The 19,003-nt window shown below is 51.8% G+C and overlaps 1 protein-coding gene across 1 annotated transcript; it reads right to left on the bottom strand.

Moving 5' to 3' along the window:
• Positions 1-1,190: 1,190 nt before the first annotated feature.
• On the bottom strand, positions 1,191-8,320 carry TNFSF14 (TNF superfamily member 14; the record flags this gene model as incomplete). The annotated part of the gene is made up of 4 exons (XM_084609836.1): positions 1,191-1,609; positions 2,253-2,294; positions 5,453-5,489; positions 8,102-8,320. 4 exons carry the CDS (start codon positions 8,318-8,320, stop codon positions 1,191-1,193), a joined length of 717 nt encoding a protein of 238 aa, XP_084465962.1.
• Positions 8,321-19,003: the final 10,683 nt, after the last annotated feature.

Below are 19,003 nucleotides of genomic sequence, written 5' to 3'. Positions count from 1 at the left end.
CTCCGGATTAACACCGCAGCGAGTGAGAGGAGAACCAGGCCCGTTCTTGCCAAGGTCGGAGACACAGGGCTAAATAGTAAGGGCCCAATCCTCAGCAGGTGTAAGCTGGCATTGCTCCATGGCAGCGACGCCGATTTGCACCAGCTGACAGGATGGCTCTCTGCAGCTCTTCTTGGGGAAGACTCCTCGGGCCAGACCCTCAAAGGGACGTGCCCGGATCAGGATCAGGGCCTTCCCCATGAGCAAAGGGAACTGCAGGATTTGACCCCATCAAGCACCATCAGTTGCTAAGCAGAACTGCAAGCCAATTAAATACACTTTCCTCCCACCAACACCCTGGCAGCTGGCGTAAACAAGCATGGAATGATTGAAGTTGAGTTTGAAGTTATAGATTAAAGTTATAAAGATTGAAGTTATACTGACATACAGCAGCTGAGGGTCGGCCGGCCTTGGCGACCTTGAGGCGAAATGTCCCTTGTGGTACCCAGTTTCTTTGCCTCTCCACTTTCAAAGCTCATCTCGGCTTTCAAAGCTATTCGAAAACCCGCCGGACCTGACAGAGGGACAGTGGCCAGCTAGTCGGGGGACAGCAGTATGACCTATAACACAAGGGAAAGGGAGAACCATCGTCCCTGTTTTGCAGCTAGGGAAATGGAGGCACAGAGAGGCAAGATGACTTGCTCGTGGTTTCACAACAGGTGGGTAGCATAGCTGGGGATAGAACCCAGGAGTCCTGACTCCCAGTTCAGTGACCTCCCGCGGACCTAACCACTGCCTATCAGAGTATCTTCTGTCCAAAGCACTCCATGCAGCTTAAGCTTCGGGATACCCTCGTGAGGTGGCATGTTTATGCTCAGACGGGGAAAGCAAGCCATACAGAGAAAAAGTGTCTGGACTGAGGTCGCACAGCAAGTCAGTAGCAGAGCGAGGACTTGGCTCCCAGTGTCCTGATCCCTAGTACAACGCCTCAACTGGAAGCCCACCCTTCCTCTTCCGAGCTCTGTGACCAGCCTCGGAAGTTAACATGATGAGCTGGATCCAGCCTGGGGAGCATATTAGACCGGCAAGGTGCAACAATATTTTAGGGGGTGCTGGGTCAGAGTGACGTAGGAAAACCACATCAGTGGCGGATTAAAAAGCACAGGGCCTCAATCCAAAAGCCATCAGTTGTGGCTCCGGGAAGGGCCTGCTCAGATCATGAAGGTGCCAAAATAAGACCTGGTGCCATCTCTGATCTGTAGCACCTGTCTCTGCGACACCTTGACGTAAATCTGCTCCTCCTCTTCCAGGTGGAAGATTCCTCCAAGGAAGCTGTTTTGCCGCCAGAACTCGCTGTCCTTCCCATCGCAGTAAAGGATCAGGTTCTCCATAAGTTTCATCTCCTCGACATACCTGGGGGTCTTCTTATAGATGCCATGATAGATGACAGAATTCTGGCCCTGCTGAGAGCAACTCTGTGCCATGAGATGGATCTTGGAGTAGATGTAATAGAAGCCAGGCTTGATGCAGACCAGGGAGCCGCCCTGGTAACCCACATCATGCAGGAAAGCCCAGTCCTTACTGTGTTCCCACTGCAGAGAGCCGTTCCCAGAGGTGGTGAAGGCCGCACCTGGGGAACACAATGCCCACAACACGTCAGGCCTCAGCTCCCTCCCTGGGTCTCAGCCCAGAAGGAGGCATAACTGGGAAGAGAACCCCGGAGTCCTGGCCCCATCCCCCCCCGCTCTAATCACTGGACCCCACATCCCTCCTAGAGCTAGGGAGAGAACCCAAAAGTCCTGGCCCCCATCTCCCCTGTTCTGATCACTGGACCCCACGTCCCTACCAGAGCTAGGAACAGAACCCTGGTGTCCTGGCCCCCCCCCAACTCTAATCACTGGATCCCACATCCCTCTTAGAGCTAGGGAGAGAACCCAGAAGTCCTGGCCCCCATCTCCCCTGTTCTGGGAAAAGAACCCTGGAGTCCTGGCCCCATCCCCCACCCCTGCTCTAATCACTGGACCCCACGTCCCGGCCCCATCCCCCACTGTTCTAATCACCGGACCTGACTCCCCTCCCACAACTAGGAACAGAACCCAGGAGTCCTGGCCCCATCCCCCCTTCTCTAATCACTGGACCCCACATCCTTTCCAGAGCTGGGAATAGAACCCAGGACCCCTAACTCCATCGCCCCCTGCTCGAATCACTAGACTAGACGCCCCTCACAACAGAGGCAGCAGACTATGCAGGACTTATGCAGGACTTCAACCTACCTAAGACATGAGCTGCTGGCTTCTCAGCGTGAAGTTTCCTGTCTGCAAATGAAACAAACAAACAAACAAAGGCCCAGCTGTGAGATCAGCCCAGCTCCGAGTCCTCTGTTCCCAGGGCCAGCGTGGGCTGGGGAAGAGCTTCCCGGGGCTGAGTTCTGGAGATGGGCCTGGATCGGAACCCAGCTCCGGGTCGGAACTTTGCAAATGGAGCCAGGCAGAGCAGCACCCCGGATCAGAACTGGGGCTCACCCTCCAATGTAAAGCAATGGTACCCTGCGTCCCCCCCAAACCCCCTAGTAATGTCACATTCATCTTCCCCCCCATCTGCCTTGTTCCATTGCAACCTCATCACGCCCCCCCCCACTCACTCCATTACACCCCCGTTCCATTCACCCGCCCTTGCACCCCCCCCCCCCCGTCACCACTTCCTTCCACTCTCCCCCGCGCTGGGTCTAGCCTGCACTTTCATCGGGACTGCTATTTAATTTCTCTCTCTGTTTCCTTTCTGTCTCGTTTCCACACACACCGCGGGCCCCCCCCCGCCCGCTTCACTGCACCTATCTCTGAAAAGCCTCCCCCCCGGAAAGCAGTTGCAGGGGCGGATGCGCTAGGCAAACATGCTGCGTCGCGTTGTATCGCAGTGAACCGTCTAGCACCCCACTGTCCTCTGCTGGATGGATTTGGAACTGCTTAGCCATGTGTCAGAGCCCCCATCCCCCTAGCAGCTCAAAAGAGATTTTCTGTGAGGGGGAAGCGTTTTTGCAGGAGGAGGGCCTGGGCCTGCACGTCCCATGTGGTTCTTTTGTGGAGCACGGCTGCGACGCTGGGCAAACCGGTACAATATTTATGCCATTGTCTGCGGAGCCATCCAAACCTTTCCCCCGGCCACTATTCAACTTCCTAGGCCAGAACCTCAGATGGTGCAAAGCAAGGGAACGCCTTTGACTTCAGTGAAGCGCTGCTAATTTGCGCCAGCTGAGGATCTGGTCCACTAAAAGCAGTTAGCTCACTGGGGCAGGAACTGTCTTTTTGTTCTGTGTTTAAATTGTACAGCGCCTAGCACTTGGGATCCTGGGCCATGACTGCTGTATGCGCTACTGTAATAAAAATCCACCACCCTGGCTTAGCAATAGCCCCAGCCCCCACCCATTATCCCAAATCAAATCCACCTCATCCTGTCCTGGGTCTTGCTTTGCTGCACAACAGAGATGCTCAGAACCTGACAGCAACAGCAGGGACAGGACCCATAATTTCTGTTCCAAAAAGAGCTGAAGGAGAATCTCTGTTCACAGTGTCGGGACTATGAAACAGATGAGCAGTTCTGGTACCATCCAGCAGGGGGCAGCGGTGCTCATATGCACTAACCACCTTGTTACTGTGCTCTTGACCAACATAATCAACACAACAACAGATTAAAGACAGTGCCACTGCCAAGTCAATATCATCATCATCCCTAACTCACTTATATACCACTTTTCATCAGTGGACTGCACAGCCCTTTACAAAGGAGCTCAGTATCATTGTTCCCATTATAGAGAAGGGGAAACTGAGGCACAAAGAGGGGTAGTGACTTGCCCTCACCCAGCAGGCCGGTGGCATAGGTGGGGATAGAACCCAGGTCTCCCAGTTGAAGGCTCTGTCCGCTAGGCTGCACAGCCTCCAAATACCTGCAGCCATTAACACCATCGCAAAATGCTCCCAGAGCAGAATGGTACCCCGGATCCTCACTCCAGCATCATCGATTCCGAGGCCAGAAGGGACCGTTTGGATTAGCTAGTCTGACCTCTGGTATAACACAGACCATAGGACTTCCCTGGATTAGTTCCCGTTGGAAACCAGAAAACCAGAAAAACCATCTGGAATAAAAAGCTCCCATGGATGGAGAACTGTAGCCCAGTGCTCGCTCCGATCCATTACATCAGAGTCACACCGCAGGAGAAGTTTCCTTTCCTCCCCCTGCTGCCAACAAGGGCTGTATAAAAACCACGGACGGGCCCCAACCTGAGAGTCTCTGAGGCTATGAATAAACCTTGGTTGACCAACCCATTACAAATAACCCTTTGCAATTCTTTGTGCTCGCACACATCTCTGTCCCTAGCGTGGAAGGTCTGATGCAGAGATGTTAACCAGAGGAAATGGGGTGGGGTGTGGAGACAAGGGGGCTTCGTTAACAGAGATTAGACCCACCCCGTGTCGGAGTCACACTAGGCTTTGTGGAAACTCACTTCTGGGTAGGGTCAGTGGGACTGTTCATTGCAAATCAATGAACCAATGAATTTAGAGCCAGATCCCCGACTGGTGTAAACAGGGCCAGATCCCAAGCTGGTGTAAATCAGCAAAGCTCCCTTGGAACCAATAGGGCCAGATTCCCAATTGGGGTAAACAGATGTCGTTCCATTGAAGTCAATTGGACCAGATCCCTGGATGGTGGAAACGAGCATTGCTCCACCGGAGTCAACAGGGGCCATACTGATTTACACCAGCTGAGGATCTGGCCCACCACATCTGCTTGGGAATAAATGGGTGAATGTTTTTATTTCAGCGGGTCCAACCGCGAGGCAGGAATTCTCCTCTCCCCGCTCTGCCGCTGGCGAAGTCCCAGCGGTGTAAGGGAGATCACAGTCAGGCACTGGGAGATCGCAGCGGCGTTAGGTTGGTTCATTCTCCCGGCCAAACCCCTCAGCTGGTGCGAACTCGGTGGGGCTGCTCTGATTTACAAGAGCTCAGTTCCCATTTAGGTACCGACAAATGACTTTTCCAGCGTGCAGCACCCCGGGTGCCTCTGAATATCTGGCCTTGGCTTAGGTCCCTTTGGTGTGTTTCCACAGCAGCGCTTCTCAGAGCCTGGGCCGATTCACGGGGCTTGTGCTACAGGGCTAAAAATAGCCATGGAGACATCTGGGCTCAGACTGGAGCCCAGTCTGAGACCTGGCAAGAGGGGAACGTCCCAGAGCCCAGGGTCCAGCCCGAGCCCAAACGTCTACACCACAATGAAACAGCTCTGCAGCCCTAGCCCCGTGGGCTGGGGTCAGCTGACACAGGCCCCCTGCAGGTGTTTAATCGCAGTGTAGACATGTGTGATTTAGTGGAGTGCTTCTGGAAAAAATCTGTCCCTCGTTGGGAGAGCCACGCTCTTAAAATCTGGTCTGTGTTTCGGCAGGCTGGCAGCTGAGGGTTCGCAAAAGGGGGAAGAGATTTACCTTGAATGGACTTCTCGGAGATGGCCCCTGCTTCCTCCTAGGATACAAAATACAAGCCTATTAGAAAGGAGACACACACAAAAACCCCAACTCCCAAACCCTGAACACTTTTGGCCAAACAGTTTTGGGCTTTTGGCTGAAAAATTTCCAGGGTTCGTTTTTTCAAATAAACGGTTGACATTTTCAGTGGACCCACCCCCATTTTCCAACCAGCTCAACCTGCCTTCCTCCCACTGGATCTGTGATTGGCTCAGCACCGGGCAGGATCAGACACCTAGCTACGTGGGGTGTACAGACACACTTTCGTGATTCTGCCAATAATGTTGGCTGCCCAGCTGGAGAAGTCTCGGGCCTGATTCTGTGGGGTGCTGAGAACCTGGGGCTCACCTAGAGTTACAGGGGCTGGGGCCTAGACCTTCAAAGATATTTAGACACCAAACTCCAGTGCCTTTGAGGGTCTGAGCCTTGGCATATATGAAATTGAGGACTGAAATGCTGCAGCATACCTAAAATCTTTGGGGTTAATAGAGGGATATTGGGCTGAAATTTAATGGCCTGTGATCTGTAGGAGGTCCGACTAGATCATCTAATGATCCCTGCTGGCCTTAAAGGCTGCTGGGCACCTGAAAATTTTGAAGTCACTTTTGAAAGTTTGGCCCAGAGTTGGGGATAGAACCCAGGAGTCCTATTACTCACCCCAACCCTCTCGCTCGAACCCACTCCAGTCCCAGAACCAGGAGTCCTGGCTCTGTGCTTGAACCACGTGTTTGGATGCAGTTTACAAGCACCTGTAGCTGACCCAGATTCTAACACTGCTTGTGAGGGCAGCTCGAGCCAGGCCAGCTCATGCTGGGCTCCGCTCCCCTGGTAGCCCAGGCTAGTAGGGGAGGTAAAAGCAAACCCACCAGGGCACAGGCGATTCAGACTCCCAAAGGAACAGCCCCTTCCCGAGCTGCTCCCCTGCCTGCCCCCGTGATCCCCATGGCCAATGCAGATTTCTGCAGGGGGTCTTGGGGCTCGTTGGTGGAGGGGGTTGGTTGTTGGGGTGGGAGGAAGGAGGGGGCTTGGACACAGCCCCTGGATTTTCCCGCTGTACAGACCCCGCCAGGAGGGGCAGCAGCAGGACCTGGGCCTGAGCAGTTTGAGATTCCAAAGGAATGTTTGCAACCAGCTGGCCTGGGCACCCACAAGCACAACGTGGCTTGAAATGTGTCTCATGTTATGAGGTGTGCGCACACACAGTGTAATACACGAGTGCCACCCCAACTTACACACACAGCAACAACCCCATTTATCCACACAAATCCATGCACACCCCCACAGCTCCAACCTCATTTTTTTACACACACACACAGAGTAATATAGCTCAGTGGTTTGAGCATTGGCCTGCTAAACCCAGGGTTGTGAGTTCAATCCTTGAGGGGGCCATTTAGGGATCTGGGGCAAAAAAAATTGGGGATTGTGCCTGCTTTGAGCAGGGGGTTGGACTAGATGACCTCCTGAGGTCCCTTCCAACTCTGATAGTCTATGAGTCTACACACACACAGCTCCAACCCTATTTATACACACAAATCCACACACACACACAAATCCATACACACACAGTAATACATGAGTGCCACCCCAACTTCACACACACACACACACAGAGCTCCAACCCCATTTATACACACAAATCCACACACTCACACACACAAATCCATACACACACAGTAATACATGAGTGCCACCCCAACTTCACACACACACAAACACACACACACAGAGCTCCAACCCCATTTATACACACAAATCCACACACTCACACACACACAGACTCAGATCCACACAGTGCCCTGTCGAAGCACACAGACACACCCGGACTCACCCTAGCAAAGCCACGCTGCCCATTCCCAGCACACACACAAACACAGAATGTTCTACACAAGCAGGTGTGCACATGCCAGTCCTGATTCAACACACACGCCAGGTTAACACAAACATACTGTCCCCTACTACTGCACACAGCCCCATCACAGCACACAGACACACAAACCGATGTCAACACATGCATGACTCTCTGCTAACACAAACCTGCGCTGTCCCTACTAGCAGACATGAGTCCATTCCAAATCACAGTCCCAACACAGCGCGCACAGCCCTGTCCCAGCCAACACACAACTCCATCCTCATATACACTGTCCCATTCTGCTGCACACACAGTTCAATCCAAACGCTCTTACACACGGCCCCATTTTAACACACAGACGCTGCCCAGACTCCACCCGAGTACACAAACACACACCCAGATCCCTGTCCCAGCAAATGCCTAGCTTTATCCTAACACACACACACACGCTCACACCAGTGCCTTTGCAAATCAGTGCACACATGCGTACACACACACAGATCCTTCCCAACACACTTGCAGAGTCAGCTCATTTTCACATTGCAACACACACACACAGCCCAATTCCAGCACACAGCACTGCCCACCTCCAAGTCCACACCAGCTCATTTCCCTGTTACTGTGTACACACATACACACGCAGAGCCCCCTGCCAATGCACACTGCCCCATCCCCTCGTGCATTCCCCCCCCCCCCGCCCCATCACTGCCCATGCGTGATGCAAGACTCTCGTCGCCCGCTCCCCTTTCTCGGTCACTCACCCCAACCTGGGACGTTGTCTTCTCCAGCTCTTTCTGGAAGCGGATCAGGAAATAGCCTTCCGTGGCCACCCCGGCCAGGGCTAGGATGACCAGAGAGGCCAGGAAGCCCTGGCTGTGCCAGCAGACCCGCCGCTTCCTCCTTATGGGCGGGACAAAGGGGACCCCGTGCTGCTGGCCGTCCACCACGAAGACAGAAGGATACACCACCCCATCGCCCATGATTGCTCTCGGCGGAGCGGGGGAAGGTCCACAGCAGAGCTCGGGAGATGCTTATGGACTTGACGGCAGAGCCAGAAGCCGACTTGACGCCGTCCCTAGCAAGAAGAGGACTGATCATCCCCTCTGTGGCCTGGGTTATGTATCCGAGCCTGTGACGCCCACAGCCCCGTAGAGGAAACCACACAATTACTCAACTGGCCTCTGAGTCCTTACACTTTTCTCTCGCTTGACTGGGTGGGGCTACCCTGCAAGAAGCCACGCCCCCTTCCCCCCACCCCCTCCCGGCTTTGCCTCCCTGCGGGAGCATGTCTTTCTGCTAGAGGCAGCCACAGGCTGTCTGTGCTTTCCAACCTGTGGTAGGAAAAAGGGACCTCCATGGGGACTTCCCAGCCCCGACTAACTCCCTCCTTCAAGAACTTCACTAGAGATCACCCAGACTCATAATTAATCAGCTACCTCAGTTATCAATGGGGATCAAACCCAAGCCCCCCAGTGTGCCCCACACCACCCCAGCCCACTTGAAGTATAGAAGCAAGTCCTATTGTTCTAGGTTAAACCCCAGTCCTGGAGGAGGATCCCGTTTTGCTACGTGCTGTACAGACACAGAACAAGTCTGTCCCCTGCTTCACCACCCCAAACTCCCACCACTGAAACCATCACTTTCTGTCTGAATCTCAATTCATTACAATCTGGCTTTTCAAGCTCTTTTTTCTCTCCGAGAGAGACGCTTCTCTGGCCTCCAAAAGACCAGGAGGACTCGGGGCACCTTAGAAACTATCAAATTTATTTTGAGCATCAGCTTTCGTGAGCCACAGCTAGCTCACGAAAGCTGATGCTCCAATAAATGTGTTAGTCTCCAAGGTGCCCCGAGTCCTCCTGGTCTTTTTGCAGATACGGATTAACCCGGCCGCGTCTCTGGCCTCGCGCAGCTTCAACTGGTTGGGCTGAATAAAATGGGGTTTGTTGTATCAATAACAGGCACCCCTCAGGGTTCTGCCCTCCAGTGATCTCAGCATTTGCTTCGCAAAACGGTCATGAAAATAAAATAAAGCAACACTTCTCCGCATCGCCCCTTCCCCTGCGCTTGCTACCTGCCTGTTTTAGCTCGTGGGGCTGTTTCTGACTGGAAAAGGACCCTGGCGGCTCCGGGCGGCACCGCTGAAATCCCATCAGCAGCGCAGCGGGGGCTCAGGGCTAATGCAGGCTCCCTGCCTGCCCTGGCTCCATGCGGCTCTCAGAAGCAGCTGCCAGGTCCCTGTGGTCTCTATGCGCATGGGCGGCCGGAGAGGCTCCAAGCGCTGCCCCCATCCTGAGTGCCGGCTCCGCAGCTTCCATTGGCTGGGAACCGCGACCAATGGCAGCTGTGGGGGCGGCTCCTGTGGGCGCGAGGACAGCGCGCGGAGTTTCCCTGGCTGCCCATGCGCCCAGAGGCCGCAGGGACCTGGTAGCGGCTTCCTGGGAGTCGCAGTAAGCGCTGCCGGGACCCCGCACCCCAACCTCATGCCCAAACCCCCTCCTGCATCCCAAACCCCTCATCCCTGGCCCCACCCCAGAGCCCACACCCCCAGCCTGAGCCCTCACCCCCTGCATCCTAACTCCCTGCCCCAGCCTGGAGACCTCTCCTGCACCCTGAACCCCTCATTTCTGGCTCCACCTGAAGCCTGCACCCCCAGCCCAGAGCCCATACCCCTCCCCCCCACACCCCAACCACTGCCCCAGCCTGGAGCCCTCTCCTGCACCCCAAAGCCCTTATCCCCAGCCTCACCCCAGAGCCCACACACCCAGCCGGAGCCCTCGTCCCCCTCCTACACCCCAGCTCAGTGAAAATGAATGAGGGTGGGGGAGAGCGAGCGACAGAGGGAGGGGGGATGGAACAAGCAGGGCGGGGAAGCCTTGGAGAAGGGGCAGGGCAGGGCCTCGGGAGTGGACAGGGCAGGGGTGTTTGGTTTTGTGCAGTTAGAAAGTTGGCAACCCTAGTTTAATTGCGGTGCAGATGTTCTGGCTTAGGCGGGAACCCGAGCTCCGGGTCCCTCCCCACTCGCCGGATCCCAGGGTTTTTCTCCAGCCTGATCCTGAACATCTCACCACAGCTATACAGCCCCTTAGTCCGAGTCCCTTACCCCGAGCTGGCTGACCTGGGCCAGCCGTGGGTTTTCATTTGCAGTGTAGACATACCCTAAGAGTCTGGACTTCCAATGCCCCAGCTCTAACGCACAAGACCCCTCCCCTCCAAGAGCCAGGAATAGAAGCCAGGAGTCCTGACTCTGAGCATTTCCTGCTCTTGTGCACTAGACCCCTTCAAGGGCTGGGACCAGAACACAGGAATCATGGCTCCCTGCTCTAACCCGCTAGACCCACTCCCCTTCCAGAGTGAGGAAGAGAACCCAGGAGTCCTGACTCTCAGTATCTTGCTCTGACTCACTAGAGCACAGCCTTTTAAATCCTTTAATTAATTGGCCAGGTCACTCGGAGCCTTTGGATGATGAAGTCGCCTGGTAATTCTCCATGGGAACCAAGGACTGGGGCTCTTGTGGAACTATACAGATAACGAACTCTTCAGGGATGTGGGAAAGGAGGTGAAGAAGAAGAAAGTCCAAGTTATCTTCTTGGAGATCCTTCTGGTTCCAAAGAGAGACAGGACAAGGCTGAAAATACTGGAGGTCACCCATTGGCTACACGACCGGCAGGAAGCTGAATGTTTTGTGGAACACTGGACCACACTTTAGGGGGAGAAGTGGCTCTCTGAATGGGATGCCCTGCATCTCACAGGTAGGGGGCTAATCTCCATGGCTGGAGACTAGCTGGCAGAGGTGCCCACTTTCCAGTTTGCCAGGGGATGCTTGACCCCCAGCTATGCTCCCATTCCACCCCTTCCCCCAAGGCCCCACCCCCGCCACACCTCTTCCTGCCCCTGCTCCTTCCCCCTCTTCCCCAGAGCCTCCTGCACACCGGTGGACGGGAGATGCCGGGGTCGGGGGGGAAGCTCATCGGGGGGGCTGCCAGTGGGTGCTCAGCACCCACCATTTTTCCCCATGGGTGCTCCAGCCCCGGAGCACCCACAGAGTCAGCGCCAGGAGGGCATTAGACTAACAACACGAGGGGAGGGTGCTTAGGAGGCAAAAGTGGGACAAATTCCGTGAGCAAAGGGAGCAGATATGACGAAGAACGTGGGAATATTTTTCAGTTGCTGATGTGCTCATGCTAGAGGCGTGGGTAATCAACAAGAGGAATTGGAAACACCCATGGAGGAGATGACGTTTGATATAACGGCATCACTGAAACTCGGCGGCGGGACAATTTGCATGACTGGAATGTTAAAATCTCTGGTTCAGGAAGGATGGAGTGGGTAAAACAGGAGTGTGGGGGAGTTGGCACTTGGCATTAATTAATTGCTTGTTTTTGAGTTATTGATAACTCAGACTCACAGGATCTTGAGTGTGTATGGATCCATGTGCTCATTAACAAAGCACTGGACGGGGATGCTGGTGCGGGTCTGTTACAGCACACCGGATCAAACCAGAGAACAGGATGAGTTACTCCTTAAACTTCAGCCTGCAATGTGTGGAAATAAAAAGTGTGTTCTTATGGGAGACGTATGCTGGAGGTCTCAGACAGCCAGGAGGAAAACATCATTAGAAATTCTAAAAGTTATAGAGGATCGTTTTCTAACACGAAAAGTATTGGCCCTGATACGAGGCAACTATTTTGGACCTCATTATGTCATATAAAGATGAATTAATCACTGGACTGGAAGACGGTGGTGCGGGACCAGTGATCATGCCCTGATCACATTCAATATGGACAAACAGAGGACAGTCCTGACCAGTAATACAGATACCTGTAGAGCCCTGTGCCGATACAAAAATTGTATCTGCATCCAGTCCGTGACCTGCAAAAACGGTCTGGGGTAGATGCACCTGTGGCTATAAAGCGGGTAGCTGCGCATTTGTGGGGTTTTGCACACTTGGTCCTTCAACAGGGCTGGTTTCGCAAAACTAAGGAAAATTATAAACAAAATTGATCAGGAGGGAAAAAGTTAGGCAGAAAAATGGGAATGAAAATTGGGAGTTCTTTAAGAAGAGTTTATTAGGTGGCCAAAAGCAGCAGAAAGAGGGAAGAGACACTTACATTACAGGGCTGAGAACTCCGGAGTCCACACGTAACTTTGGAGTCATTACAGATTCCCCACAAATGCGTTGATGGAACATGCGATTCCAGCTTACAGGCAAGATTGTTGAGAGACCCTGAGCTAATCCCAGGGAAATGCATCCAAATAGCAAGGGCAGCTGAACTGTTCAGGGAAAGGATCAAAACAATGACAGCCACTAGCAGAGAATAAATACGCAAGCTCAAGCCAGAGGAACCCAGGAGGCAGGAGAAAGAGAGAGAGACATGGACCGAGAATGCGAGGTATCACGGTCCAACATATATACTGTGGAAAGCAACATGAAAGGCAGAAAGAAAACGCCCTGCCGATGGCGTAAGAACCAAACAGCACCACTGTATGTCCCAGCACTGCATCGGTCCCAGGAATTGAAATAGCAGCAGTACGTGTAGCAACTGGGGGTGCAGAGATGCTCAGCAAAGAGGAGAAGATCTGCCGTGTGGCTCGAGCAGTGCCGAAGACTCAGTGTCTTCACCCTGCAGAAGGAGGCTGCCACCTATTCTACCGGGGTGGCTGCAAAGATGAGCCGTTCGGGTCCAGCAGGATTGCAGCGCCAGCTGCAATGTAAGCCCAGCAGTCCCAGTAAGCAGCCCGGGCTGGTCTTTTACAATGAAACCATTCTGAGGCCAGTGGGCAAACGCAGGCTCAGACACCAATGAAAGGAGAGACGTTATCACAGGAGTCCTGCCACCTACTGGGCGCTGCAAGCATGGATTGGGGAAGCACACGGGATCCCTGTTGGGAGGGCAGGATTCCCTGATGTTAAGACCAGAAGGGACCATTTTGATCATCTAGTCTCACCTCCTGCATAGGACAGGCCAGGAGATTTCACCCAGTGGTGCCTGCCTCCAGCCCACATCCTGTGAAAGAAAGCAGGGTGAGAACAGCTAACACGTACCAGATGTTCTTAGAAATCTACCCCAGGCAGGAATTGAACTCCTAGCCCACGGAAGGGGGCTCAGATGACTGCTTGCTTCCTTATGGCACCAAATGACACGGCTGCTGGAAACCCAGTCTCCAGGGCTGCTGTTGGTTACTTTCATAAGCCTGGCCGGTTGAATCTGGATAGCGTGACCTTCTGTAACAACCTGTTGGTGGTTGTGCTGGAGTCATCTCTGTATGGTATCTCATCGCCTCCTCTTGCACACCCACAGTCACTTCCTCACCAGCCCCACTATCGTTAGCACCAAGAGGCCTGTTATCTCATCAGGATCTGTGGTTCTGATGGAAGCTGTTTATCCACTTTCTCACCAGCAGGAGTCTTCTCCTTCCCCACCATGTCAAGAGCTCTGAAGCTTCTGGTTGCACCTGACTCATACCGTGGCCTGCGTTGGGTGGGCTATGACCAGAGTGAGTAGGACAGGAATTCCCCAGGCAGGGGTGTGAAGGCTGTAGATTTTTAACCAGGGCCAAAAAGAAAAGCCCAAGGGCTCTTCTTCAAACTTTTGATGACTTCAGTGGGAGCTTGTGTAATAATTTGATCATCACCAGGAACTGAACTCAGGCTTCCCAGAGCAAAGAGCATAAGATGCTACAGCGTGAGAGAAGCAGTTAAGCCCGCCTGCCTTCAGTTATAGCACTCAGACGGTTACGTTCAAGGCACACACGCAGAGAAGTTAGATAAAAACCTAAAATATTCTTGTTGGAAGGTTGCAACATAAAACCTCTCTATGTCTTAGAATCCAGAACCCTAAGGCACAAGAACCAAAAGACAGAGAGAGACAAAGCAGGTTGCTCCGTAAGATAGAAAGACACAAGGGAAGCATATGATCTGGGTCTTTCAGCAGTCAGTCTGCAGAAAGCCAGCCTACTGGGTTGAGTTCTATGATTCTATGAACTAAACCCAGTAGGCTGGCTTTCTGCAGACTGACTGCTGAAAGCCCCAGATCATATGCTTCCCTACAGAGCCTCTGGACTTCCAAGGAGGACCAGGAAACCCCTCACAAATGTAAAGTGATAGCTTGTCATTTTAACACCGTTTTCACTCCACCACACACGTCCCAGGTGAACCGCTCGCTAGAGGAGATTGCATAACACGTGCCGGACAAGGGGTTAGATTCACCTGCCACAGATTGACCTCAAGTCTGTAACAAGATGACTCCACACAGGATCATCCTGTGACCCCCTTCATTCATTCAGCGACAGTCCGTGTAACTGGGCTGGTTCAATCCTCCCATCTCCCAGGCTTCCGTGAAGGAGGCTATCCCGACATGCGCCGCAGCACGTGGGACAATAGCTGCCGTGCTCTGCACCAGCCGCTAAGGCATTATGGGAAAGCTGCCCTTATTTCACACCCCAGACGCACACCGGTAACAAAACAGCGATCTCCCACAAAGCCACTGAGGTTTCTCAGCGCTCGCCCGTGACACTTGTTTATCCCCTGATGTGATGGAGGGTTTTGTTTTACTGTGCTTCACCACACTGACCGGATACAACCCCCCACCCCACTTCTCCCCCCCCCCCCCCCCAGCGCTAGCTCGATGCCCTTCCTGCCCACATACAGCAGAGAGCCTGCACTGTGCGGCTGTCAATACCAACTGCAGCTGGGGAGGCAGGGCAGCGAATGCCACACGATGGGAAGAGAGTGAGTTGAGCAGGAAGCTTATGACAGCACCTAGCCACATCAGGGGAAGAGAGGGGCGCTTATCCTGACATGTGGAAACCATCTGAGCCAGAGGCTCAGCTCTGCCCCCTCACTGAGCTACAGCTGGGTGCGGTCTCACCCCCGCTCGGGGGGAATGCTGCTGGCAGCGACTCTGGCAGGCCTGGAGGTTTTACCGTGCTCAAGAGCAGGGTGTGCAGGTGACTCCATTAACAGGAGGTAAGGCTTCCCCCCACCCCACTGGGCTGTGAGCTCCCAGCCCCAAAGATCACACCCCGGTCCGCATCCCCCTTGTTTTGCACGCTCTCAGCACCTGGTTTTGCTGGAGGAAGAGATACTCAAGAGCCAGTGTGTTCAAACCGGGGCATCTACAGGGCGGCACCTTTAGGCTCTGAAAACAAGTGGCCTGATTGTCAGAGGTTCCTGCACGAATCACTGGGAGAGCTCAGACTTCGAAAAGCGGCCTCCTCATTTCCAGAGCTTCAATGTGGATTCAAAAGCACAAGGGACCCTGCTTTGGGAATGCTGGCCCAGGGGCAGATTTCCACAGGTATTTAGGCATCTAGAGGTATCAAGTGGGATTTTCAAAAGCGCCCAAGCAGATGAGCCGCAGGCCTGGGCACTTCTGAAAATCCCATTAGGAGCCCAAATAACTTGGAAACTCAGAGTGGTTTAAGCTTCTGAGACGAAGTTCTCCAACTTATTCACCAGAGGACAATGCTGCCTTGTGCCTAAGTAGTTCCTTGGGAGACATGTTAACTAGGGCCCTGATTTGGCAGAGTGTTTAGTCATGTACTGAAGTCCATCCCCATTCAGTCAAGCACATGTATAACTTTAAGCACATGCTTAAGTCCCATTAGGATGTGTCAAAGAGACAGGGACCCTCTTTTTGTTCTGTGTTTGTACAGAACCTAGCACAATGGAGGCCTAATCTATGAGTGGGTGGGCCCTAGACACTACCGCATTATGAATAATCAATAAGAATATTAAGTGCTTTGCTGAGAGTAGAGAGGGACTGCTTACTCAGGGCCCAGGAGAGGAGTGGTTGTTAGCTATGCAGAAAGTTTTCTGAATTTCAAACTCTCTGGCCCACCTGGATTCTCTGTTCATGCCACATTGTTTAGAAAGGAACCAAGATATATACTGTGTAACAGAATCATAGAATCCTAGGACTGGAAGAGACCTCGAGAGGTCTTCTAGTCCAGTCCCCTGCACTCATGGCAGGACTAAGTATTATCTAGACCATCCCTGACAGGTGTTTGTCTAACCTGATCTTAAAAATCTCCAACAATGGAGATTCTACAACCTCCCTAGGCAATTTATTCCAGTGCTTAACCACCCTGACTGGAAGTTTTTCCTAATGTCCAAGCTAAACTGCCCTTGCTGCAATTTAAGCCCATTTCTTCTTGTCCTGTTCTCAGAGGTTAATAACAATTTTTCTCCCTCCTCCTTGTAACAACCTTATATGTACTTGAAAACTTATGTCCCCTCTCAGTCTTCTCTTCTCCAGACTAAACAAACCCAATATTTCCAGTCATCCCTCATAAGTCATGTTTTCTAGACCTTTAATAATTTTTGTTGCTCTTCTCTGGACTTCCTCCAATTTCACAGAATCATGGAATGATAGAAGATTAGGGTTGGAAGAGACCTCAGGAGGTCATCTAGTCCAACCCCCTGCTCAAAGGGGGACCAACCCCAACTAAATCATCCCAGCCAGGGCTTTGTAAAGCTGGACCTTAAAAACCTCTATGGATAGAGATTCTCCTGCCCCCCCGCACCAGGTAACACAGTCCAGTGCTTCACCACCCTCCAAATGAAACAGTTTTTCCGAATATCCACATTTGTCCACATCTGTCCTGAAACATGGTGCCCAGAACTGGGCCCAATACTCCAGTTGAGGTCTAATCAGTGCGGAGTAGAGCAGAAGAATTACTTCTTGTGTCTTGCTTAGAACACTCCTGCTAATACAGCCCAGAACGGTGTTTGCTTTTTTTGCAGGACTGTTACACTGTTGACTCCTATTTAGCTTGTTAAATGCTAAGCGGTACTATACTGTTCAGACACTAGGTGGAGCCATATGTAACGTACTTTAGTTAAGGTCAGAACATTTCCGGGCGGTGTATTAAAGGATTTTATAGGGCACACATCTGGTGTATCTCTCTGGGAAGGAAGCTCTGCAGCCAGTCCATAGCTGTACAACAGTCTGTCCTGCAACCTACCGTATACAACCACGACATGACATGGTGTCAGGGATTGGTCCTGCTTTGAGCAGGGGGTTGGACTCGATGACCTCCTGAGGTCCCTTCCAACCCTGATATTCTATGATAAGAAGTAAAGGTAACCGAACTGCTGCCACAGGAGAGCAGAAACGGAAGGGAAACAGCAATGAAGGTTGCAAACAGAAGGAACAAAGCACCAAAGGTTTCAAGTTCTTCAGTGCCCCCGAGAACTTCAGCTTTGATAGACCTTTGGAATGGACAGACTGGAAGCAACATTTTGCAAGATTTCACATTGCTACAAAATTTCATGAGGAAAGTGAAGATATCCAGTTATCTTTCATTGATGCTATGGGGAAGCAGGCAGACCATATCTTTAAATCTTTTACCTTTACTGAAGACAGTCACAAGATGACTATGAAAGGGTTTTGGGTATGTTTGATGCATTATTTATACCTCAAAGAAATGTGGTTTATAAAAGAACATGTTTTCACTAGAGAATTCAGGAACTAAGAGAGGATGCTGAAGCTTTTATAAGAGCTTCACATGCATTGGTTGAAAACTGATTTTGGAATGGCAAAACCTGAAAACATCAAAGACAGGCTGGTTATTGGGTTAACAGAAAAGAACCTTTCACAGCATCTACCATTAAAGACAGACAAATCTACCCTCAGCTATACAGATAGCAAAGAAGTCTGAACTAGTCAAACAGCAGAATAAAAGGCAGGAGCAAATTGAAACACCCGAAACTAGCTTAGATGCTGTAAACACACACCACAAAAAGCCCTGAGGCTAACTACAAAGCATTTCAGAGTAAATGAACAAGATGTGAAAAATTTCATAGCTCAAGACGTGTGTCCAGCTAACAGTAACATATGTAATAAATGCACAAAATACGGACATTTTGCAGATGTTTGCTGTACTAGGGCAGTCAGGGAGCTGACTACGTTTATAGACAATCAAGAGCCATTGTTTCTGGGCTCTACCATGTGTGATGAAACAGGGCCAGCCTGGACAGTGAAACTGAATATTCATGGAAAGCTATTGATTTTAAAATAGACTCAGGAGCAGATGTGACTGTCGTCTCAGAAGGGCCTTTCAATCATCTTCAACCACTCCCAGAGCTGAAATCACTCAACACACCCCTGAAGGTGTATTTAGAATAGAGCACCACAAAAACAACTTACAAAGACAAACCGCTGGCATTCAGAGTGCATGTGGTCAAAAGATCAAAACCCAACAACCTTCTCAGCTGCAGCACGATAGCCATGATGGGCCGAGTGAGAAAGGTGCAAGAACTCGACAGAGAATTTGGTGATATTGAGATTTTGAAAGGAGCTCCTGTTCAAATAACCTCAAGAGACACTGCTGAACCATCTCGTGTCCAAACATCTCCACCACACAGACCCTGGAAGAGACCAGCTGCAGATTTATGCAAATTCAGAGGACATTAGTACCTGGTCTTAGTTGGCTATTTTCCCAGACATATCAAAGTAATGTACTCGAAAGACATAACACATGGCAGTGTTATCGAGAAACTGAAGAGCCCTTTTACTCATTTTGGTATTCTAGGACCACTAGTGATGGACAATAGATCACAATTCACCACAGTAGTATTGAAATCATTCCAAACGAAATAGGATTTTGATCATATTACCAGCAGCCCACATTATCCACAAGCAAATGGAGAGGCTGAGAGA

This window comes from Lepidochelys olivacea, assembly GCF_965140295.1.
Source record: "Lepidochelys olivacea isolate rLepOli2 genome assembly, chromosome: 20".
Lineage (NCBI taxonomy): Eukaryota > Metazoa > Chordata > Testudines > Cheloniidae > Lepidochelys > Lepidochelys olivacea.
Note: the sequence above shows the minus strand (reverse complement) of the source record. Positions and strands in the feature narration are given on the sequence as shown.